This window comes from Fusarium oxysporum, chromosome 2 (assembly GCF_000149955.1).
Source record: "Fusarium oxysporum f. sp. lycopersici 4287 chromosome 2, whole genome shotgun sequence".
Classification (NCBI taxonomy): Eukaryota; Fungi; Ascomycota; class Sordariomycetes; order Hypocreales; family Nectriaceae; genus Fusarium; species Fusarium oxysporum.
The window spans coordinates 1,259,823-1,277,022 of record NC_030987.1 but is presented as its reverse complement, the minus strand read 5'-3'; the positions used below and the strand labels follow the sequence as shown (position 1 = coordinate 1,277,022).

The 17,200-nt window shown below is 49.7% G+C and overlaps 6 protein-coding genes and 1 non-coding gene across 12 annotated transcripts; 2 read left to right on the top strand and 5 right to left on the bottom strand.

The window, feature by feature from the left end:
- Window positions 1–9: 9 nt before the first annotated feature.
- Window positions 10–1,812, bottom strand: FOXG_06016 (uncharacterized protein). The gene is made up of 3 exons (XM_018384506.1): window positions 985–1,812; window positions 490–934; window positions 10–438 (listed from the first exon to the last, which is right to left on the bottom strand). The coding sequence occupies exons 1-3, from the start codon at window positions 1,746–1,748 to the stop codon at window positions 163–165; spliced, it is 1,485 nt and encodes a 494-aa protein (XP_018241609.1). The 5' UTR covers window positions 1,749–1,812; the 3' UTR covers window positions 10–162.
- A 378-nt stretch (window positions 1,813–2,190) lies between these two features.
- FOXG_19160 (uncharacterized protein) lies at window positions 2,191–5,332 on the bottom strand. The gene has a single exon (XM_018399352.1). The coding sequence runs from the start codon at window positions 5,037–5,039 to the stop codon at window positions 2,625–2,627; it is 2,415 nt and encodes an 804-aa protein (XP_018241608.1). The 5' UTR covers window positions 5,040–5,332; the 3' UTR covers window positions 2,191–2,624.
- Window positions 2,382–2,497, top strand: FOXG_19161. The gene has a single exon (XR_001936373.1). It is a non-coding gene; the product is annotated as a 5S ribosomal RNA (ribosomal RNA).
- Window positions 5,333–5,427: 95 nt separating the features above from the next.
- On the bottom strand, window positions 5,428–10,166 carry FOXG_19159 (uncharacterized protein). Of its 6 annotated transcripts, none has more exons than XM_018399346.1 (5): window positions 9,884–10,166; window positions 6,286–9,658; window positions 6,093–6,233; window positions 5,931–6,001; window positions 5,428–5,879 (listed from the first exon to the last, which is right to left on the bottom strand). In XM_018399346.1, exons 2-5 carry the CDS (start codon window positions 7,948–7,950, stop codon window positions 5,786–5,788), a joined length of 1,971 nt encoding a protein of 656 aa, XP_018241602.1. In that variant the 5' UTR covers window positions 7,951–9,658; window positions 9,884–10,166; the 3' UTR covers window positions 5,428–5,785. The 6 variants fall into 6 exon arrangements, with proteins under 6 accessions (XP_018241602.1, XP_018241606.1, XP_018241604.1 ...); XM_018399350.1 differs by having other exon boundaries at window positions 6,134–6,233; XM_018399348.1 differs by having other exon boundaries at window positions 5,931–6,233.
- Window positions 10,167–10,961: 795 nt separating this feature from the next.
- Window positions 10,962–14,145, bottom strand: FOXG_06013 (uncharacterized protein). Its single transcript, XM_018384505.1, has one exon. It carries the CDS (start codon window positions 13,919–13,921, stop codon window positions 11,447–11,449), a length of 2,475 nt encoding a protein of 824 aa, XP_018241601.1. The 5' UTR covers window positions 13,922–14,145; the 3' UTR covers window positions 10,962–11,446.
- A 417-nt stretch (window positions 14,146–14,562) lies between these two features.
- Window positions 14,563–16,754, top strand: FOXG_06012 (serine/threonine-protein phosphatase 2A activator 1). The gene is made up of 2 exons (XM_018384504.1): window positions 14,563–15,400; window positions 15,448–16,754. The coding sequence occupies exons 1-2, from the start codon at window positions 14,778–14,780 to the stop codon at window positions 16,163–16,165; spliced, it is 1,341 nt and encodes a 446-aa protein (XP_018241600.1). The 5' UTR covers window positions 14,563–14,777; the 3' UTR covers window positions 16,166–16,754.
- Window positions 16,630–16,893, bottom strand: FOXG_06011 (uncharacterized protein; the record flags this gene model as incomplete). Its single annotated transcript, XM_018384503.1, has 1 exon — window positions 16,630–16,893. The coding sequence occupies one exon, from the start codon at window positions 16,891–16,893 to the stop codon at window positions 16,630–16,632; it is 264 nt and encodes an 87-aa protein (XP_018241599.1).
- Between the last annotated feature and the right edge of the window lie 307 nt (window positions 16,894–17,200).

Here is a 17,200-nt window from a genome sequence, read left to right as displayed (position 1 = left end):
TGAGGGGAATTGCCAGAAATAACAAAGTGAATGGATAGCCTGGTATTTTTCGTTCTAGCAAATATATAATTCGTGAATTGAACATGGTTTGAGTATGGCTTCGGGCGCCTCGTGGTTCGAACTCCAGTGTTCATCTTAACCTATTACAAAAGTTAAAGGCGATCATAAGCCGTCATCGTTCTCTATCTCCTCTATTACATCCTCTGCGTCTGATATGGCGAGATATGGCCATGATCCAGTCGTCAACTCCAGCTGTGACATTCGGTTCTGTATCTTGTGTAGAAAGCCGGAGTCTCGTCCTCCAACAGAGTGCAATACATGTTGAAGAGAATATAAGATTTCTCCTGCACCAACAAGCATACTACTACCATGAGCCGAAAATGGCGTGCACGCAACGATATCAAGCATTGCATCTGCTAATCGGAATACTTTAAGTTCCTGTAATATCAAAGTCAATTTCAGTACAAACTATCTCCATTTGTCACTTACAATGCCATATCCGTGGGTTGTGATGGCAGAATTTGTCACCATTGAAAAAAGTGAGAGCATCTTGTGGCCGATCTTGACTGGAAGGAAAAGAGAGAAAGCTTCGTCATCCGGGTAACATGACATTGCAAAATGGCGAGCCGTATACTCCCATAGAATGAGTCTGATCCATTGGCGGGTGACGAATAAGTCAACTCTTTGAGCTTCACGAGCAGCGTGATCATGTGCGTCGAGACACAGAGCGGCTTGATATGATACCAGCTTTTGTCTCTCAAGGGGCTGCTGGTTTGATGAAATTGTTGTCAAGTTACTCTCGAGATATGCAAAGAGTCTTGTGAGGGAGATGAAAGCTTGCATTCGTCGTTCATCTGCCATGTCATCTTGCGTGTCTGGGAAGACATCGATGACTTGGAGAACTGCTTGCAAGCCATGTTGCGCGGAATATGTTCTAAGACAAAACGTCAGCAAACATGACAGAAAGTTTAAGGTCTACTGTACCTCTCAGTGATGAGAACAAGCCAGTATATTCGAAGTCTAAGTGATTGCTCCTGCTTAGTGAGGTGCGAATATGTCTCAGGATAACCAAGCTGCATGAGCTGAACTTGCGTTACAGCCTCTCTTAGAAATAGGCCCGCGGTTCGTAGCTTATTGCCGTTGGAGTGGTAAACATGAAGAAAGAAGGGTATGAGTGCAGAAGCCAGACTGTAGCTCTCTCGATAATCATAAAGTTCTCTTAGCTGAAGACACTCGGTAGCAAACTGAAGAGATGAAGGGGTGTTTCGTGGGCCAGCATGTTCTGGTAGTCTTAGTTGAGCTATGGTGGCAGCACATAGTGCGGCTGCTAGGGCATGAGACTCATAGTCGTTAAGATTATCTGAGATTTTTGTAAATAGGTGATCGGGGTTGATGACCATCCAAATGGAAGATACTGGTCGTTTTGAGAATTGGAGGAAACGCTGATATTCGTGGAGTGGTAAGCGATAAGGCGGGAGAGGTACAGAGCTGGAAGGGTCGGACTGCGATTGATCATCATCTTGAATGTTACAAGGTTGTGTCTCCTTGATGCTCTGTTGAAATCTCTCGACTTTTTCTTTGGTTGTGCTTCGAGGTCCGCCCTTTGGCCCACGCTTCTTGCGGGTTCTCAAGGCGGTGCATTCGATGCCTCTGAGTCGACATTCGTGACATGGTTTTCCTTCTTCACATTTTACACGACGTAAAGCGCAGCCGTCACATGGGTTTGCGTTTCTAAGTCTCGTTGTCATCGTGATTGTGATTGGATATCGAGTTGATGGGTCAAGCTTAATTGAGGTTGAGTCGAGGTCAGAAAGTAACGATGTCTGGGTTGAGTTTGCCCCACTCGCCACCAGAGTCTACTATTTGCTGAGATGTACCTCTCATGTTTTACTGCAGAACATGACTACAACAGCCTGAATTGAGCAGAAGTAAACAGGCTCAAACGGACTATCGTTGGCAGTTTGCCTTGCATGAAAGCAATGCTACATGCTTTATGAGGGGTCGAGTTGTTACGGCCTATATTGAAGGGCTCGCTTATTAGCTAACCTGAACCATTTCACTTAGTCCCAGTCCAAGAGAATAACGTTATCCACATGATATAAACCATTAGCTCTGTTTTCTTCGTTAATATTGTGCTATTAGTGACTATCAATGCTCAATTCGCCCAACTACCGTACGTGTAAGAATGGCATTGAATTGCGATTGGGTCTGGATAACTTCAAGCAGAGTATGTAAATGAGCTCCGAGATAGTTGATCTAATTTATTTATCTATAGTCCGCTTACTCTACAAGAACATTTTATCGTTTGAGAGCATCGACCTATCCATCAACTGACAACTCTTGCCTCTCTTGACCCCATCCAAGCCCATCAACTAGCACATACGACCATAGCTCGCAGAGAATACGGGGTCCCGTCCGCTCCCCCATCGTCAAGCTGTGAAGCGCCGGATTAGTAGTTGGGTCGGTGACGACCAGCGAATACCTGGTGTTGTATGTTTTTTTGTCTTTTGAGCCTCTATGCTGGTTATGTTTTGCTCAAGGCGAGGGTTGGTGAAGGCATTGGACGTTGAGAACTCTGGCTCAAGATCGATGACCAGTCGAAATTCTGGAATGCGACAGGGCAATTAGTTGGAGCATGTTTCGTATCGGCTGTCAGCCATGAGCAACTCCATTACCGGTCCAAGCAACTCCTCATCCAGCCCCAAGGTCATCAGTCGTCCAACCTTGACCGCTGTGGGCTGGGGAGCCTTGACAACTCCCCAAAGCTTTTCCTTGGTCCACATGTCCATCTGATAGTCTAGGATTAGATCCTGAATACGCTTCAATGGATCAATCACGCTCAGCTTCGGCTCATCGCCGAGCTGTATAGATACCGTATCCAACTTATCGGGAAGTACGGGAATTCGGACGACCAGGCCAGGCACGTTAGGATATTCCTCGACATATGGCTCGACATCAAGAACAGTCTGATCAGTGACACCGCTGACGACCTTGAATCCCTTTGGAACCTCCATGATAGATAGGAACTTGATACTCCAAGCCTTGCCCTTGGGCTCAAAGTATAGCCTGCCACTTTGCTGGAAATAGCCAAGAATGGGAGACTCGTTGTAGTTCCCTTTATCAGTCTTATCATTTTCATCAAGCTCTTCCTCAATCTTGAGCCTGCCATTCTTGCCTACAACAACGAGAACCTCAAAGTTCTTAGGGCTCTCGCCACCGTTGTTAGGGGCAGAGTCCGCATCGAGAGGGATGATGGAGCCCTCATGTGCAAGCGCAGGCATATTCTTGATGCTTCTAAACATCCTGATGTCCCGGTCGCCGTCGTATATAGTTCCAGTGAAGATGTCAACATGTCGACCAGGAGGAACCCAAACATCCACGGCACCATGGTTCGTTCTCTTGTCGCGGGGCTTCACGATAGGCGCAACTACTAGCTCTGAACCGAAGTAGTACTGGTTTGGCTTTCCATATGCTTCATCTCTTTCCGGGAACTTCCAGTACAGGGGTTGCACAACTGGCTCATCATTCGACGAAGATGCGCAGTTCATGGTGTAAAGATATGGAATAAGCCTGTGACGCAACCGCAAGAAATTTTGCATCACCTCTGCAAACTCAGGGCGATACAGCCAGGGTTCTTTGGAAGTGAACAAGCCCATCTGGGAATGGAGTCGCATGATAGGTGAGAAAACGCCATATTGCACCCATCGAGTCGCAAGCTCATCGTCACGATAACCACCCATGTGACCACCGATGTCGTGGCTCCACCACCCATAGCCAATGTTGGAGGCTGTAGCTGTAAACTCGGGTTGAAACTCGAGAGATTCCCAAGTCATTATGCTGTCTCCCGAGAAACCGACAGGATAACGATGACTGCCTGGACCTCCGAAACGGGAGAAGATAATAGCCTTCCCTTCCCCATTTTGCTTCTCATTGTCGAGAAAGTGGTAGTGGTTGAGAAGCCAAAGAGGATCGAGACCTCGGACACGACTGTATGGACCTTGCTGCCAGTCAATCCACCAGAAATCACAGCCATCGTTCTCGAGACTTCGATGAAGTGTGTTGAGGTAAGAGTGCATAAACTTCTGGTCAACAGGGTTGAAGAGAATTGGAGCTTTGTCAGAGGTGTCGTGTCCAAGATCCTTGGCCATTGCCTCATACTGATCCTCATGGTGATGCACACCAGCATGTGGATGATCATTCAAGGTAACCTTGAGTTTCTTGTCGTGCAAAGCTTTGGTGAAGGCATTGGGATCTTTGAAGAGCTTCCTGTTCCACGTGTAACCCGTCCAGCCAGCATGCGGGATGTGATCGCCGTGAACTTGATGCCAGTCCATATCGATGACAGCGACTGAGAGCGGGACCTTCTCAGCTTCAAATTTGTCCATGAGCTTGAGATACTCCTCATCAGTATAAGGATAGTAGCGACTCCACCAATTACCGAGTGCCCATCGCGGAAGACGAGGCTGCTTTCCAGAAATGGCAAAGAATGCCTTCATGGCAGCCTTGTAATCGTAGCCATACGAGAAGAGATACCCATCGATTCGATCTCCAGGTCGTCTCGGTGCTGCAAATCCAGAAAAGTCGAAAAGCATAGAGTTGCTATCATCAAGTACTGAGTATCCCGCTCTCGAAAGGATACCAGGCTCAAGTTCACACCGTCCATCCACCTCATCAAGCGTCCTGGCTGTACCACCAAGATTCTGCGGCGTTTCTCCATATCGCCAATCAGCGCCCCAGAGAGTGTTCTTGTTACTGAAGCTAACAACGAGACCATATTTATCGAAGCGCGTTTTGTTGTATGTTACTTGAAAAGCACCTGCCCTTATCTCTAGCTGATCATCTGTATCAGAGACTGTGAATTTTGGAGTAGGGAATTCTCGATTGAGAGCGAATGTTGATGGGCGATCTTCGAAGACGCCATCTTCGGCCCATTCATAGCGGAGAACAATGTCGTTAATGAGGGTGAAACGCCATTGACTACCTGACACGATTGAGTCTTTGTTGGCGACAGGTTTGGTAGGAATAGCGTATCCCTCCATATTGAAGTGATCGAAGTTGTGTCAAGTGAAGTTGAAGTTGATGAAATGCCGGCAGGTCTGGGCGCTTTATATGTCCTTCCCCAGGAAGGGTTGTATAAGAAAAGCCACAGCCGCTGAGTTGATAAATGTTGAGACTATGAGAGAATTGTTGTGAGGGGAACAGTAGTTATCAGCACATTGATACATACATAGCTCATCCAATACTCACACTCTGAACAACGTCATTGTGTCTCAGTAAAATGGCGGAGTCTCCGCTCTTTGGGTGAATTATTCGGCGTAATTGGCGATTGGTGAAGATGTTATGCAGCGTCAAAGCGAAATGGCTAGCGGTAGGTACTGTACTGCAGCTTACAGCGGTAACTTTGACTCTGCCCACCTCGTCATTTTTGCCAAGCTACAGTCAGTAACCACAAGATAATATTCGCTGATGATCACAGTCACAAAGTGAAGCACAAATGCATTGAAATAAACCAGGGTATCGTCAACCTCGACACTGTCGTACATACGTATATGTATCTCGCACCATCTCTTCTGTTACATGTTGACTCAAGGACGGTCTAAACACCTCCATCTCCATCTTCCTCCCATCTCACATATCCAGTGACTCTTGCCCATAATGTTGTGTATGTAATAAAAGCATTAAGCAAAATTGCAGCTCTGCACACAGGCCGCGGGTATTACAGAGAACTAAATTGTAAAGTGACCAAAGAAGCGGAATAGAAAATTCGTCGTTTGTCATGTCTCCTTTAACTGAACTGCGACTGCTCGAATTGCTGTTGCTCGTAGTGATGTTCACCACCCAGCTTTGGCGACTTGACATCCGTGATAGACTTCAATATCCTGGTAGGTTGTCAGCCTCGTGGTCTAGATCGTAGAGTCCCATGTACTTACAGCAAGTTGCGATCCCTCATTTCCCTATCGAGGGTATCCATTTGCTTGGCTGTGAGTCTCGCCTTACTTATCTACAATCCATATGTTAGCCCTGAACTGACCAAAAAGACCGCATGGCACATTGGATCTCGTGCGGGTGCATCATGCAGGGGCTTTTCGCACCGAAGCAAGTGCTGCTGAGGAATGGTCGTCAATCTCCTCACCTTCCGCTGCATCTTCGTTCGCAGCAGCGTTGTCGCCATCATCTGCGTTGGCAAATCTGCTGGCCGAGAGACCTTTGGGTTTGGCAACGGCAGCATTGGCCTATTCACATATTAGTTAAGATAGCTTTAAGGGTTTCTCAATCCACGCATACCTTTGCCTCTGCAATCTCGGCATCCTTGACCTTGAGCTGGGCTTCCAATACCTCAATCTTCTTCTCACTATCCTCGACCTTGGCCACAGTTTCATCTAGCTTAGCTTGGAGGTCCTTGGCCTTGGTTGTGGCCTCCTCAACAAGAGCGGTCATGCTATCATTCAGGTCTTGGTAATCAGCGCTGGCAGTCTTTTTGCTCGCGTCGGCCTGGGCCTGGAAGGCCTCGAGTTCCTTCTTGACCAGGGCAAGGTCCTCGGTCAGAGATGCAACCTGCTTTTGGCTAGCTACTACCTCGTTTCTTCGCTCCTCAAGCATATTTTGTGTACCCTTGAGTTCGAGATCAAGGCTATGCATGACATCCTCGTGGAACTTCTTGGTTGTAGCAAGCTCTCGCTTGAGAGCATCAGCCTCGGAAGTGTCAGGCTTGGTGTTCTTGGCCTCCTCGAGCTCAGCAAGAGCAGTGAATCGCTCGGTCTTCTCCTGAGCAAGCCGCTGAGAAAGGTCTTCAACTTCCTGCTGAGCCTTGGCAAGAGATTCCTGAGCAGCCTTCAGAGAAGCCTCAAGTTCAGCGTTGGAAGCAGCCTGTTGAGCAAGCTTGTCCTCCAGGTGGCTGTTGTTGCTTCTGTGCTCAGCCATCATATCCTCGATAGTCTTGGTATGCGCCAGAGTCATCTCCTCCAGTTCCTTCTTGGCATCGCCGCCTTCCCTCTTCATGCGCTCAATGACCTCGCCGTTAAATTCGAGAAGCTTTTCAACCTCATCGGCATGGTTCTTCTCAAGCTCGTACCGGGCCATCTCAATAGCTTGTGAGTTGGACTCGCGTGCTTTCTCGACCTCCTCCTTGGCGGTCTCAAGCTCAGCCTCCAATGACTTCTTGGCGGCATCTCTGGCAGCTTCAAGGTCAGCCTTGAGTTTGGCGATTTCAGCAGCATGGGCTTCATCGCCAGCATTCTTGGCAGCCTCGATGCCTTCTTGAGCCTTGGCCAAAGCCTCAGCATGCTCCTTGTCGCTAGCATCCTTCTCAGCCTCAAGCTTGGCTTTCAGAGACTCAAGTTCAATAGCATGAGCAGTCTCGCCAGACTCTCTAGCACTGTCAAGCTCCGACATGAGCCTAGCGATCTCAGTAGCATGAGTAGTTTCACTTGCATCCTTGACAGAGGCCAATTCGCTCTTGTGACCGGCAACGAGTTTCTCTTTCTCCTCGTCGTGCTCCTTCTTTAGAGCGTCTAGAACACTAGCATGAGCAGCCTTGATCGACTCAAGCTCCTCAGCATGGGTAGAGGCACCTTCGTTCTTGATCACTTCCAACTGCTTAGCATGGTTCTCCTTAAGAGAATCGAGCTCGGCAATGTGAGCATCGTGGTCACCAGAGGCAGAGTTCTTTGCAGACTCGAGCTCCTCAGCGTGGCTGGCACGGAGCGCATCGAGATTCTTCTGGTGCTCGGCCTCCTTCTCTTCCAAAGCAGCAACGGCAGCAGCATGTTCAGCCTTGGCAGCTTCAAGAGCCTTGCTGTGGCCTTCAGCAGCCTCTGAAGAGGAGGTCTGGAGCTCGTTGTGCTGGGTTTCAAGCTCCTCGTACTTGCGCTTGAAAAAGGCGTCTCCTCGAAGAGACTCGATTTCGGTCTCGTAATCCTGAGAAATGCTTTTCATGCGCTCCTCGTGCATCTCCTTGACCTTGGCAATTTCGTCTTCCTTCTCAGCAAGAGACTTTTGAGCCTCCTCGGCAGCAGCCTTCAGGGATGCAGCCTCCTCTTGAGCCTTAGCAAGATCTTGCTTAGCAGCCTCGAGCTCAGTTTCCTTCTCGGACAAGCTAGACTGAAGCTTGGTAATCTCGCCATTGAGAGACTCAACCTCAGACTTGGCTGCCTCGGCATCCTTCTCAGCAGCCTCCAGCTTCGCCTTAGCCTCCGCGGCATCAGCCTCAAGAGCAGAAATCTTAGAGCTGTGCTCCTCCTGCTCAGACTTGAGCTTGTCGTCGTTAGCGGATTCGAGGGCTGACTGCGAAGAGGTTAATTCGTCGATCTTCTTTTGCAACTCAGCGGCCGCAGCCTCATGAGAAGCCTTGAGCTCAGCTAAAGCAGTCTCGTGAGAGGAAGCGTCAGTCTGGCCCTTCTCAAGATTCTCTTTGTGCTTTGCTTCCAGCGCCTCGATAGCAGATGCCTTCTCAGCCTCAAGGACAGCCTTCAGCTCCTCGATCTTGGATGCGTTCTCCTCAATGGCTTTCTGGAGTGCCTCCTGACTAGAGTTGAGTTTCTCCTCATTCTCAGCCTGAGCAGCCTCGAGCTGCTTCTTCAATGAGTCAAGCTCAGTCTCACTTGCTTCCTTGGCGCTAACAGCAGCATCAAGGTCAGCTCGAAGCTTCTCAAGATCGCTCTCTGCAGCATGCAGCTTCTCATTCGCCTCAGAAACCTGGCTCTCGAGAGCAGCAATTGCAGACTCGTGCTCAGACTTGAGAGTGGCAATTGCTTCGTCGTTGTCTTCACTGGGCTTCGCGTCGGTCTCGGCAGGGGTCACCTCCTTACCAAATCTTCTCAGTGAGCTCAGCGATCTTCTCCTCTGAGCTCTTCACCTCAATCTTGAGAGCTTCGATCTCGCTCTCACCCTCCGCCAGCTTGGCCTTGAGGGCCTCGATTTCCTTGGCAGATTCCGCAGAAGCAGCAGCAGGTCGAGTTGCAGTTCGGGAAGCAGCAGTCAAGGAGCCCGAAGTAGAGAGACGCTTGCTGGCGGTGGGTGTTGCAGCCGTTGATCGAGTGGCGGCCGTTCGTGTCGCGGTAGTGCTAGGGGTAGCTGCCGTTCGGGTAGTAGAAGTTCGTGGGGCCGCGGTGGATGTCGACGCAGGTCGTCGGGTAGCAGTTGTCGAACTTGTAGTACCAACGGTCCTCCTCTCAGCAGTCTTGCCCGGGCTAGACACAATAGAGCTTGTTCTACGAGCAGAAGAAGCGGTGGAGGTGGTCGACTTCTTGTCATCTTCGCTGGCGCTCATACTAGGTCGGCTTCGGTGGCTCGCGCTAGAAGTCGATGTCGCAGGACGGCGAACAGTCGAGGCAGGAGGTCGGGTTGGGGGCTTGCTCAGACCGCCAGGCGCACGAGTGCTAGTCGCAGCAGGCTTGGCCGTGGTCGAAGTAGAGCCAGGTCGACGAGTACCCGTCGTGGAGGTTGTAGTAGGCTTCTTCAAAGCTGGCTTTGACTCTCCGTTCTCCTTTGCCTTCTCCTTGGGAGTCTCGGGGGACGCAGGAGCGGTTGCCTGAGGGCTCTCGGGCTCAGTGGCAGCAGCATCAGACTGAGAAGCGACAGCTTCCTCGTGCTGAACAACATCAAAGCTCTCGGATTCAGACATGTTTGCGGGGTCGAAAGGGCAATTAAAAATAAAGTTCTATAAGAAAAGCAAATATTAGCAAAGAGAAAAGTAAAGAGAAGTGTACCCGTGACAGGTTATATATGGATTTCGCACGGGACTTTTTAAGTCAGTCGTTCAACAACCAAGCTCGCCTGTCATCCCAGGATAATCAAGAGATGCCAGGGGAGAAAACAGCACGAGCCATGAGCTCTTATGTCAAGGGTATGTAGGTATCAGCCGCTAGGAATTGGTTAATCTCACCTTGAGTTCGACTCCTTTTTATCCAGCAAAACCGCGCTTCGCTGGCAGCTAGAAAACCGTTTACAACGGTGGAGTATAAGACAGATAGAATTAAGGAACGAAAGAAAGAAACAATGCAATGAAGCAGTTAGAGAAGTCTAGAATGACTCCTGCACTGACGATGTTCGCAAGCTTCTTGTTAGAGGGAGAGGAGATAAAATTGGAAAGGGAAGAGAGAAAGCTGAGCTGTCTTGTCGATGGGACGGGATATTAGATTGCGGATGGATACGTACCTCTTGGTCTATCACCTTGTGATCCATATCCTGAGCTGTTCTTCCCATTTCCACACCCAGTGGTAAAAGTGGAGTTTCACCGGCCACTAACATTGCTTTTTCTCTCAGGGCCCTGATGGTCCCCAGCGGTTGGACTGTAGCGACCGTTCCAGGGGGGCGGGGCTGGTCGTCCACTGTCGCTTTGAATCAGGGGTCTTTGGGCTACGCGGGTGGCTTTGGTTCCTGGTTCAAGATCCAATGACTGATGGCTTTCGCTACTGGGCGGACATTAGACTGCCATTCAATGTCTTGGGCCAGAAACACTGGACCATTCTTTAAGGCAAAGATCAGTCTGGCCACTGAGATACCCCAAAGAAGCCCTAGACATTGGGCAACATCTGGTTCTGCATGCGACGACCCGCTGTATCGACCTAAGTAAGGCACTATATGCAATGCACGGCAATTAATGCAAGCCACGACCTGGGTAGCTTTCAGAAGCCTGAAGATCTATGAGCTACTTTATCCTAAACCTCATATTCTCTTGGTTCAGGCCAATTAAGAGCCGAAAGACAAAGGGTCAAGGGCGAAATCCATGCTCGTGGCTGGATCTATCAAATCTCCCACGGCGCGTGGAAAACGCGTGAAGACGACCAAAATAAATCCTAATCTGTTGACTTATTACCCCAAACGACCTAGACCTGATTCGCCACTTTTCTTACTTGGGCAATAGCGTCGTCCCTTCACCATCACATGTGGCGTTAAAGGCGCTTCAACCAATTCCAAAGTCTGTGATCAATCATACAAGAAGCCAAAGATCAATGCAATATGTCCAGGCTGATACAGGCCAAGTGTCTAAACCACCACACCATTGCAGGGCGCCCAAGTGTGTATGTGCTGGTGGAATCACGGATGCTTTGTTCTTGATGCGCCGAATGTGTCAATGTGATAGACAGATAATGCTACCTTGGATGTCAATGATGTGGCATTACGCCGTTGGCAGAACCTCAGGCGTCCATGGAAGACATGAAACGTTATCCGTACACCAACTCAACTGCTGACAACCAATACCAGCTTCTCTTGGGTCCTGATGTCATCAAAGAGAGCCTCGATGAGTTCATCATGACTGATTCGCCATCGATGCGAGTTCTGTAGTACGTTGGGTAATAATACATTTTGCCATAACGATGCACACTCGTAACCGTTCTTTCATTAATCATACGCAGTTCGCTTGAATTCCAAGAGACGTATCTCGCGTTGTTCAGGGTATCGTAAAAGCAAATGCTCCCAACTCCAATAGCTCCTGACCTTAGTCTCAATCTTCAGCAACACACCACCCGGGCGGTTGAATACCCTTTCGCTCATACTTGTCGCGCATAACCATCCTCAAATAATTTGACCGCTCTTTCAGCTCATCGGGATCTCGATCAGGAAGCACCCGGCCAAAGATCTCATAGTTCGGGTGGGATGTGGTTCGGATCAAACTTAAGAGATGATCATCTTCCGAGTAGTGCCAGCCATGCTTCTCGAAATATTCAACATCCGACGGCTCTTGCGATCTGATTAAGCCTGACCGACTAGTCGCGGACTGGTAGCTGCGCACTGCCTGTCGGTATGAGCCTATCGTGGGCGGACGCGGTTGAGATGATTCAATCTTCTGCATCGACTGTAGAAAACGCTGCATCTGCATATCTTGGATGTTTCTGCGCCGCTGCGCATCAGCCTCGCGTTCCATTCGAACAGCTTCATCCTTCTGCATAACTTTCCTTCGTTGGTTCGGTGCTCTCTTAATAGCACCAATGCTTTCTCTGGCCTTCTCGAGCGATTCCTTTAGCTGCTTTGTGGCTTCCCTGAAGATTCCCCGATGCTCCTTAGCCTCTTCGCCTTGATCACGTTCTCTCCTGGGAGGATGAAGCTCGTACCAGCTTTCCACAACCTGGGAGAGTCTCAGGGCCCAGCCTGCAGCCCTCTCCAGTGGCTCTAGTGTGTACACTGTAAATTCTCCTTTTTGAAAGCCTAGCTTTTTGGCACTTTCACCAGGTCTTCCGCATCCAGCCTGGAAAGATTGATCTAATACCAGAACCAGCATAGGAATGATGCGTCTGTGCAACTTTGTCACGTATTGATAGCCCTTGCTCACTTGTTTCGCGTCGCCCTGCTCCATTATCGTGTTGATGGATGAAATGAACTCGTCAATAGTCACGCGAAGTGTGGTGTATAAACTGTTGAGCTGGGCTGTGTGCTCGCGAATATATTCCAGCTGCTGTGATATCGATGATGACGGGATCTCCTTGCAAAGTTCGTAGAGATCGTAAAGTTTAGCCAAGACAAGCCTTGATCGCACACGTTCGTCCTCTTTCAATGCTTCAGAAGCTGTTTTTGCGAGCTCGAGAGCATCCTTCTTCCACTTTCTTCCATTCATCCACCCTGAATAAGTCGTGGTCCAAACGAGTTTCTGTACTGTATCTCGTTTAATCCAGGCGGTAGGAATTAGGTGCGCTGTTTGCAAACCACTTGGTGGTTCGTCGAGCAGCAACGAATCTTCAACCAGATCCGATGTATCAAGCTCTTGTTCTGCTGCCGGCTCATCATTGTCGGAGTCTTGACCTTCATCCTCATATTCCCCATCTTGATCTCCATTCTTATCTTTCTTTCTGGCACTCTCTTCATTTCTCCCTTCTTCTTGCTCTTTCTCGGCCTGTGATGGTGCTTGATCATTTTGTTGCTCAGGTTGGCTTCTTTTTCGTTTGCCCTGCTTAGCTTTCCGTCTATGTTCAGCATGCGTGCCGTGGGTCTCCTTCTCCCCTCTTAAAACTATCGGCTGACTTGGTTGCTCTCCATCGGACGGAACGTTATAGATATCACCCCCAGCGTGGACTTGTTGTGACGCTGATGCCTCTGTGGCTGGCGCTTGAGGAACTGCTGAACCAAGATCTGGGGACACGCCCCTTGCATTATAACCAGGTGCGTCATAAGTCGGCTTCTGGCTCTGCCGTCTACGCTTTCGTCGTAACGATTGCCTTCGAGAAGATGTATCAAATTGTGACATTACTTGCGTCGCTTGAGGGGCCTCCTGCTCAGATACTGGAAGTTCTTCATGCGGTGCTTCTGGTTGCTCAGGACTTGTAGTTGAAGCTTGGTTATTTCCAGCTTTGCCTAGTTCCTGCTCCTGTGGTATGTCGTCCAAGGCGATATTTTCGTCCGAGTCTGCAATCTGAGGAACTTCTGCCTCAGAGATCCTCCTACCAGCTCTCTCCGGGTGTAGTTCGCCATTGATGGGTAGCTCGTTGCGAGAACTGTTGATACCTAGGATGTTCGAATTGATGATATTCATAAAGTCCGGGTGCTCCGGCAAGGCGTTTTCCTCCGCTTCTGAGGCCTCTTCGTGTTCCTGGTTCAGCTGAGGTTGTTCATCCTCCTCAGCATTTTCCAGCGCAGCTTTGCGACGAGAACGATGCTGGCGCTTGGCGGGTTGGTCTTTCGAACTTGCGTTCGTAGCGCGACGTTTCCTCGGAGTTGGCGAGGGCAGTTTTTCATGGGGAGTATTGGCTCTTTTCGATCTCGTCACCCGGCTTCGGCTGGTAGAGGGCTGATCTTGCGGAATTGCATGAATGGTTGACTGTCGACTTGAGTTCGACCCTGATGCATTGATCTGTACCTCAATGCTTGGCTTAAGCGCGGAAGGTCTCTCTGACTGCTGTCTTCCAGTACGTTTTCGCGGTTTTCTTGTCGCTTCAGGCTCAGCTGATGATCCACCGACCTTACCCCTGGACCGCAGCTGTACCACCATCTCGAGGTTTTGTTATTGTGTTGTGTTATCGCGCGCCAAGGCAGCGCGTCCACAGATAACGATGTAATCGCGGTTGGGGGACGTCGAAAATTCAACGAGAATTTTTCGTTTCAGCTCCTTAGCTGTAGAGGTAAGTTTGAGGCAAGCTGAGAGCTTCAAGATTGAGTTGAAGTGGTGAACAGCGGCGCTCAAAGCAGGCGCATTGAAGGTTGGGAAGAGGAAGTGGGGCGAGGGAAGCTTAAGAACGGGAGCTTAAAGCTAGGACTGGGAGCTCCCATGCGACATGACAAATGACATAATTGTCGGGAGCTGGTAAGAATATAAATTTTATGCGACCTTGATTCTTGAAGCATCAAATAGATACTATGTAGCTTGATGGCCTGGGATCTTGAAACTACGTTTCTATCTGTGAAGTGGTTGCATATCTGTAGGATATCTTCAAAGCAGCCAGTCGCAAACATTATCATGATCCATGTATGCATATCTTATCAAGAATTTCCATGAGGCCATGCGAAGCCGATCAACCAAGATCAGACATATTTTTGAATGCTGAGACTGGAACTCGTAGGAACTACTAGAATGATAAAAGTAATTGTCTATAACTAAGCGAACTCATGGTTCCTCAAGCTAAGGTAGGCATATGCGTTTGGAGTTTCATGGTTATCGAGCATGAAAATAGATTACTAAATTATCTCCAACCATCCAACAGAACCAGTTCAGCTTCAACCAAGCACCAACGCCCACTTATTATTCTTGCACCGTAAAACTCCCCCGATCCTCCCAAACAACACTCCATTTTTGTTTTATAGTCAAGAAATCCTCAGCGCTGTAACCAAGGATTTGAGCCGCCGTCAACATGACGTCCGCAACCCCTCCAAAACACCAGACTCTCGAGATCTTGGACCTCAGCTCCCCACCAGCATTCACCAAGCCCTCGAAGCGCATCAACGAAGGCTCCGACGTCGCACGCTTCCTCACCAGCCTCGCCTACCGCGATATCGGAATCTTCATCCTCCAGCTTAACCACGCCTTATGTCCTCGAATCCAAACACCGTCACCCCTCCCCCGCACCTTTCCCCTCAATTCGAAACCGCCGACGTCGCCGTCCGTCCAAGCTCTACAGAACCTTTTGGCAAAGGTCGAGAACTTCATCGACCAAGCACCGCCTGACCCCGGTCCTCGACGATTTGGAAATGTCAGCTTTCGAAAGTGGTATGCTATCTTTGAGGAGCATTTGGACGAGCTGTTAGGAGAAGGGCTTCTAGGTGAAACACTCAAGATTGGCGATGGAAAGGCGAAAGTGGAAGTCTCTAGCTACCTACTTGGTGGTTTCGGCAGCGTTCAAAGATTAGACTATGGAACTGGGCATGAGCTCAGCTTTATAGCGTTTCTTGGGTGTCTATGGAAGCTGGGTTACTTCAAGGATGGACAGCAAGGAGGCGAGATCGAGCGCGAGATCGTCCTCAAGGTTATCGAACCGTAGGTTACCTTCACATATACTGGATGGATACCGCTAACACTGTTAGATATCTCAACGTGGTGAGAAAACTCATCCTAACCTACACTCTCGAACCCGCTGGTTCCCACGGCGTCTGGGGCCTCGACGATCATTCCTTCATGCCATACGTATTCGGCTCCGCGCAACTTACACGACCCATAAACGATGACGAGCCGATGCCTTTGGAGGGATCTGTCAAAGGTGCGCCGAAGCCTAGCGACGTTACCAAAGCCGCTGTGGTGGAGGACCAGCGACAGGTCAACATGTACTTTTCTGCCATTGGCTTCATCAACGATGTTAAGAAGGGCCCATTTTGGGAACACAGTCCTATTCTCTTTGATATATCCGGTATTCGAGACGGCTGGGGCAAGATCAACAAGGGTATGATCAAGATGTTCAACGCTGAAGTGCTGTCAAAGTTCCCCGTTGTCCAGCACTTCCCATTCGGTTCCCTCTTCTCTTGGGATGTTGATCCAGATGCTGCAACTCCGGCACAAAGCGTCCATATGGCGAACCAGCCAACCACAGCAGGCCCAGTACCTTCAGGGCCCGGAACAGCTGCACCATGGGCTCAAGCTGCCAGAATGCCAGTTCCACCAGTAGCCGGCATTCCCTATACTCGGATGCCACCACCAGGACCCAGTTCAGGGTCACTTGCTAGACCACCTCGAGGCGCTGCGCCTACGAGTGAATCTACGAGTGCACAAATCACTGTTACCAAAGCACCGTGGGCTAGAGATTCATAGGGATACATATACCAGCATCTGGAGATTTTAGCATATTAGGGAGTCAAGGACTGGACATAGATATTGATTTGCGCATTCGATCCTATAGAATTCCATGAGATTCCAACCATGCATCTCATACGATCATGAGTTTAGACTGTGGAAAACATCTGATATCTCATCACAATCCCCTCAAATTGCAGTCTAATCCTATAAAAGCACAATCTGAAATTGGAGCGAGGGAAGTATCTAGGATATAGAAAGCGGGTATATATTTAAAACAAAGCATCGCGACACTTTTCTCTCTGGGTATCCAGCCAACTGCTAGGAGAAAAGCTAACAGACATGGACAGCGAACCTGTCATGCAACTAAAAGACTCATGCCTCTAAGACAATTACGAACGCACATTCTTGGTACTCTAATCGATCAAGGTGTTCTCATCGAGATCTTACCTCGAGAGAAGGTAACCTTGTTCGAGTCGCACTTAAGCAGAGGCCACAGGGGCAGGAGCGGGAGCGGGAGGAGTATCCTTCTTGTCTTCCTCCTTAGGAGCCTCAGCGGGAGCAGCAGGTGTAGTCTCAGGAGCAGCGGGGGCGGGAGCTGGAGTCTCGGCGACAGGAGCATTTGCGGCAGCAGGGGCAGCAGCCGGGGCGGGCTCGGTCTTGGCAGGCTCGGGAGCGGGAGCGGGTGCTTCGGTGGCCGGAGCAGCGTCGGGCTTGGCGGGTTCAGTTGCAGGAGCTTCAATCATTAGTTCTAGTTCTTGATCATGGATATCGTGTACATTGCGACATACCAGCAACTGGCTCCTCGGTCTTGGCTGGCTCAGCAGCAGCAGGGGGAGCCTCAGGCTTGACCTCAGTTGCGGGTTTGGCCTCCTCCTTAGCTGGTTCGGCAGCAGGGGCTGCGGGTTCAGCTGCAGGAGCTGGCTCAGCTGTGGCACACGACAGTCAGTAACGGGGTATTCAATAGATCGCATAGGCAGAAACGTACTGGCGGGAGCAGGAGGAGCAGCCTCGGCCTTGGTAGGCTCGGTGGCAGCTGTGGTATCGGCAGGC